The 4,728-nt window shown below is 50.2% G+C and overlaps 3 protein-coding genes across 3 annotated transcripts; 1 reads left to right on the top strand and 2 right to left on the bottom strand.

Annotated features, from left to right (window-relative positions):
• Window positions 1–648: 648 nt before the first annotated feature.
• M409DRAFT_31164 (uncharacterized protein) lies at window positions 649–1,008 on the bottom strand (the record flags this gene model as incomplete). The annotated part of the gene is made up of 1 exon (XM_033810209.1): window positions 649–1,008. One exon carries the CDS (start codon window positions 1,006–1,008, stop codon window positions 649–651), a length of 360 nt encoding a protein of 119 aa, XP_033659194.1.
• Window positions 1,009–2,337: 1,329 nt separating this feature from the next.
• Window positions 2,338–3,375, bottom strand: M409DRAFT_61777 (uncharacterized protein; the record flags this gene model as incomplete). Its single annotated transcript, XM_033814877.1, has 2 exons — window positions 2,338–2,608; window positions 2,711–3,375. The coding sequence occupies 2 exons, from the start codon at window positions 3,373–3,375 to the stop codon at window positions 2,338–2,340; spliced, it is 936 nt and encodes a 311-aa protein (XP_033659193.1).
• Window positions 3,376–4,296: 921 nt separating this feature from the next.
• Window positions 4,297–4,675, top strand: M409DRAFT_61776 (uncharacterized protein; the record flags this gene model as incomplete). Its single annotated transcript, XM_033814876.1, has 1 exon — window positions 4,297–4,675. A coding segment is annotated over one exon (379 nt), but the record flags the coding sequence as incomplete, so codon positions are not given.
• Window positions 4,676–4,728: the final 53 nt, after the last annotated feature.

Here is a 4,728-nt window from a genome sequence, read left to right as displayed (position 1 = left end):
CAAAAGAGACTAGCATTATGACAGTTAAAGCATAGCATGCGTAGTGGGAACTCATCTGGTTAGTGCTACTTAAGGTTCCAAATCTTGATAACAGAAGAAGCGGTGAAACATAGCTAGCGTAATAAGAAGAGGCGCCGCGAAATAACGTTGGTCACCTCAAACATGCCCTTTGAAATTGCTCAAGCTATCACGGCAAAAGCCTTCTCGTGCTGCCCTGCGATATCGTCCGGAACCCATCCGAATTCTATCTCCGCACTCACGACTTGCTCGTGCTGCTATATGCATTAAGCCTAGCGGTGTGGTTTGCGTGTGCACTTACGAAGCGCTACAGAGATGACACTCAGTATATTAATGAAAGCACGATTGTGAGTGTCTTTCCTTGCGTACGTTAATAGCCCGATGGCTAATGGTCTTAGGGCTATACTAGCAGACGGGATACTGTTCATCTCAGGCCTAGTACTTTTAGTGAGTCTCTGTTTCTACGGCTAGAAAGCTCAGCAAACGGCCTATCAAGCATGGATGGTGGTCAACTGTGTCGTGTCGCTGCTTCAGACTTACGTTGTCTCACACAGCTTTAAGACCCGGTCGGTCATATCTCTCTACTCCCTTATGAAGCTAACCTGGAAGCAGGCTCGCCAAGTGTCTTACCTATTGTGGTGGATATTCGCTGTTCTGGTTGCGGGTTTCGTACGCTCTAGAAAACTGGCAATTCGCCAAACATTGGCTGGTGCTGCCGACTTCTGGAATAACGTTGTTACTACACATAATCAATGGCTTTGCTTGGACGAAGGTGTCGTAACGAGTTTGCATCCTTAGGAATTGGGGCAGAGACTCGGGTTCGAAAGTACCGCGACGACACAGTGGTATCTTTGTGTACTTTGATCCCTCTTCAGCTTCCCGATCGTTATCTTTTTTGCCCTGCCTTAGAAGTGCCTGTCGCCAACTGCCAGGCATCTCCTCCAGTCGGTGCCTCCATTGCCGGAAGCTGTAAGGGAATCGCGACAGCATATTAGCCTTGTTCTGAAGCCATAGTGGATTATTTGCGCCTCGTACCAGTGCGCAGGAGGGTCCTTCCTGGTCCCGCTTGTGCCTGGTGCGGTATGGAAGAGCTCCCCAATCTCAGTGGGAGTGGAGGACACGAAGCGAGCGCTTCTTTCAGAAGTCGTTTTAAGGGTCTGTACAACACTCTACAGAGGAGGTATGAATTTAATAGGGTCTACGCTCGTTGGTGTTGAAAGTCGAGGCATGCAGTTCACCGGGTGACTCAGCATGGCTTGGTTTTCCGGCACGGACATTGCATGGCCATGTGCTAAGTCATATACTCAAGGCCCCAAGAACGAGAAGAGCGAATTTCGGCGATTGATGAAGCAATTGCGGAGTATAAACGGCCTATAAAGTCGCAATTGTAATCCGTTGATACAAATAGTCAACTCGCGGACAAGGCAAAGCAGCTCGAGATCAGGTCAAGATGGAGTCCTTTGGACGTATTGAGCGGGCATGCCGACGAGGCACTCAGAAGATCGTAGTCAGAGTCTTCTATAGCCTCCGCGCTACTTTACATCCAAATCTGCGGACGAGCTAACAATTCACTTCATCGTAGAAGTTGTTGCGTAAGTGGGGCAGGGATGAATTTTACCCGAAAGATCTTCCCCGAGCGCCGACGAAGTCAAGTAGCCATCTGCTAGTCATCAAACATGTCTGTTGTATCGCAAGAGGGGTTTGCGTATGTGGGAGACGTACTTTCAGCCGTACTAGCGATCGAAACTTCACCGCAAAGTTGAAGATTCGTGTTAAACAAACACCAGAAATAGTGGTGAGTCCGCTCGAGTGTGAAAAGCAGCTCTACCGGATCGAACTGACTGCAGTTGCTACGGCACACGGTCTCAGATTGCCACTTAAGCACGCCAGCTCTGTTTCTACTCGTCGGTTGTATCGTTCAAGATTATGCACAAGTACTAAAGAATGCAACGATACGCCTCTGACTAAATCTGACGATAGGGAGGCACGGAATGATCTTCGAAGATGCAATTTCGACAGACTCGACTAACACCGAGTGCATCATATTCGGACAACGAGAATGAGTGTTATAACGTCCTCTCGAGAAACGCAATACCAAGGGCATGAGACTACTGCATTGTAATTACGCCGGCAAGACAAATGATGTCCATATCTCATCAGCCTCGCACATCAGCGAGCCCCTATTCTAGCATATGTTCGCTCTGACCGTGATCGCATATCTGGAGGCCGCACGAAGATGGACGGTCCGAAATCTAGCGAGCTCCTCCACGACGTTGTCAAAGTCGCCAACAAGATCAGGATGTTGATCCACGTACAATTTTACGACGGGCCCCTGATATCGACTAGCTGGAGGATGCAGCGGTGGTCCCGAGGCAGATGTATTCGAGCCTCACGGAGCACCGCATCTTGGTGCCTCGGGCTCTGCTGTGTCCCAAGTAGTTTGTCTATGCACTGAAGTAGCGTGGACTGTGCCGCTGATATGCCGACGTGCGACGTAGTCTCGGGCGTGACCCGGTACCATTCTGGCGCACGAGGCGGGTGCCAGAGTGGAAGTGGAGGGCTATCACACACACTGCCAAAAGTGTTCGGTCTGTGCTTTGAAAAAGTGTAGGCATATAAGCTTGGGGAAAACCAAGATGTCGGCAGAAACTGTTCAGTAACGTCACGACCCACATCGCTCTAACACGTAAACCTGAGACTGTCCATGTTTAAGGATTCTTGGGAGGGCTCATTTGACAAATCTCTTTCAAGCATCGGCGTCTTCGTTAGGGCTGATGCACCGATATCCACCGTGACTGTCTCGCAGCTCCGACCTTCTTGCACGGTCACTTGAATGTCGCTGTCGTTGACGATGCTCCCTGGCTGTCTTTCACCAGCTCTCCTTGCTGATTCCTCTTGAAGAATAGTTTGCAGCTGCTCGATATCATCTGTTGTCTGAGGCTTCGCTTTTCTCCCCTTACTAGTCGGCAGCGGCTTTGCTTTCGCCTTTGTAGTTGAACGAGGTGTCTTATTTGTTGATTCCCTTGACCCCCCAAAAGCAGAGACATTTGACATTCCCTTCGAGCTAATTAACTCCAGGGTTTCCTCGTCTGAGCCAGTAGACTGTGTCTTTTGTGACGTCTTCGTTATAGACGTTGGCCGATCTTCCTCAACATGCGCTATGAGCGATTGCACGTCACAAAGCATATGGTGGGTCGTCGTTGTAGCTTTCCAGCCTGATGCTTCCCGCGATCCAACCGCTGTGCGATCTTGGATAGCGTGCTCGAGAAATCCTAGTGCTGCTCCGCGCTCCGCAGCTGTACCACTCTTCTCTCCAGTTTCGCCTGATAATGTTGATCTTTCCCCGGCGAGCAACATCGGTGCACGTTCCAAACTGGATACATAGTCGTACGGTCTGGTTTCCGTCAAGACTGTTTAAAAACGCATCTTCTGTCCGCCAATCTGGATTTGTACAGCTCTTCCACACTTCATGCTCTTTTGCCTAGCGCCACACCAAGGCCATCTGTAGTGCGTGCTCTTCTGCGTGACCGGACATGTGATTCAGGGTCTGCTTGACAACATCCACTTGGTTCGTCTCACGCTTCTGTAGCAGACTTAACAAAAACGCTTTAGTGTCGGGAGCCCGGAAGAGTCTCTGAAGGCTAACACGGCGGCCGATGGAATGAGACGAGTGCTCATACTGTAGGCCAGGCGATTATTGATGATAGATATCGTCTTAAGAGAGCCAGAAAGGAACGAGAGTACTGATTGATAGACCAAGAGCGTCGTGAGCGGAAACGAGGTGAGGAGACAGTGTCTGGCGCTGACTCATTGAGACCCCCGTGCCAAGACCAGAATAGCGCACATGATTGGTCTGTTGGGTGCCCCTGTTTCGACTCTGAACATTCTACTGTAGAAATAAAACAATTTTGGCGTCGAAGCAATGCAGATGCATTGTCATCCTACAACCCAACTGCCCACGGGCCATGGCCTTATGCGGGGATCTCCACGAGTTCCATACCTACCTACGTACCGGCTACGTTCGACAGCCATGATATGGCCTGTCCGCAGAGTCGCGCCAAAGGCCACGTGTGGTTTGGGGATCCCATCATCCGAAGTCTGAAAAGCAAACATCAGCGGAAGAAGCACATCTTACTTAGCCAATGTGGATACGCGGACGAAGGACGTAGACCTGCCGTTATGTCTAATCCTATCGATGGCGATTTTAGGTCGTAATGACAGGCAAGCCAATTTTCGGAGAACATACTCTATCGTCCGCCGTTTACTGACACGAATACCATGTCTTTAAATCCCGACACAGCCTCTAGAAATCAAAGCATCTGGAAGGGTATTGATCTTGATGTACTCGAGCATCGTACACAGAAGCTCTGCAACAATAAGCACGTCGGGGCCCGTCGTCCTTGTGCTAGTACTCTGCCAAGTGATCGCGACTCCCTCTACCCAATGCCGCTAGAAGTGGAAAGGAGTTTAGCAGACGATTTTGCTTTCATCGCTGCTTCACAGCCTCGGGTCGGGTCCGTCTCGGCTGTGGCAGTAGAGCAGCAGGAAACCGCTGCGTCACTCATCATGACGTTCGCTGCAAACGAGGGTGTATCCGATGAGGTGGCAGAGACTGTCAACAAGATCATGGAAACACTTCGGAGACACGCGGGAAAAGGTAACTACACGTGTTCCTCGCATATTATCGTAGTCGCTGTAGAGATCACTCGG

This window comes from Zasmidium cellare (genome assembly GCF_010093935.1).
Source record: "Zasmidium cellare ATCC 36951 unplaced genomic scaffold M409scaffold_129, whole genome shotgun sequence".
Lineage (NCBI taxonomy): Eukaryota > Fungi > Ascomycota > Dothideomycetes > Mycosphaerellales > Mycosphaerellaceae > Zasmidium > Zasmidium cellare.
The sequence above is the reverse complement of the archived record's forward strand: the minus strand, read 5'-3'. Positions and strand labels throughout refer to the sequence as shown.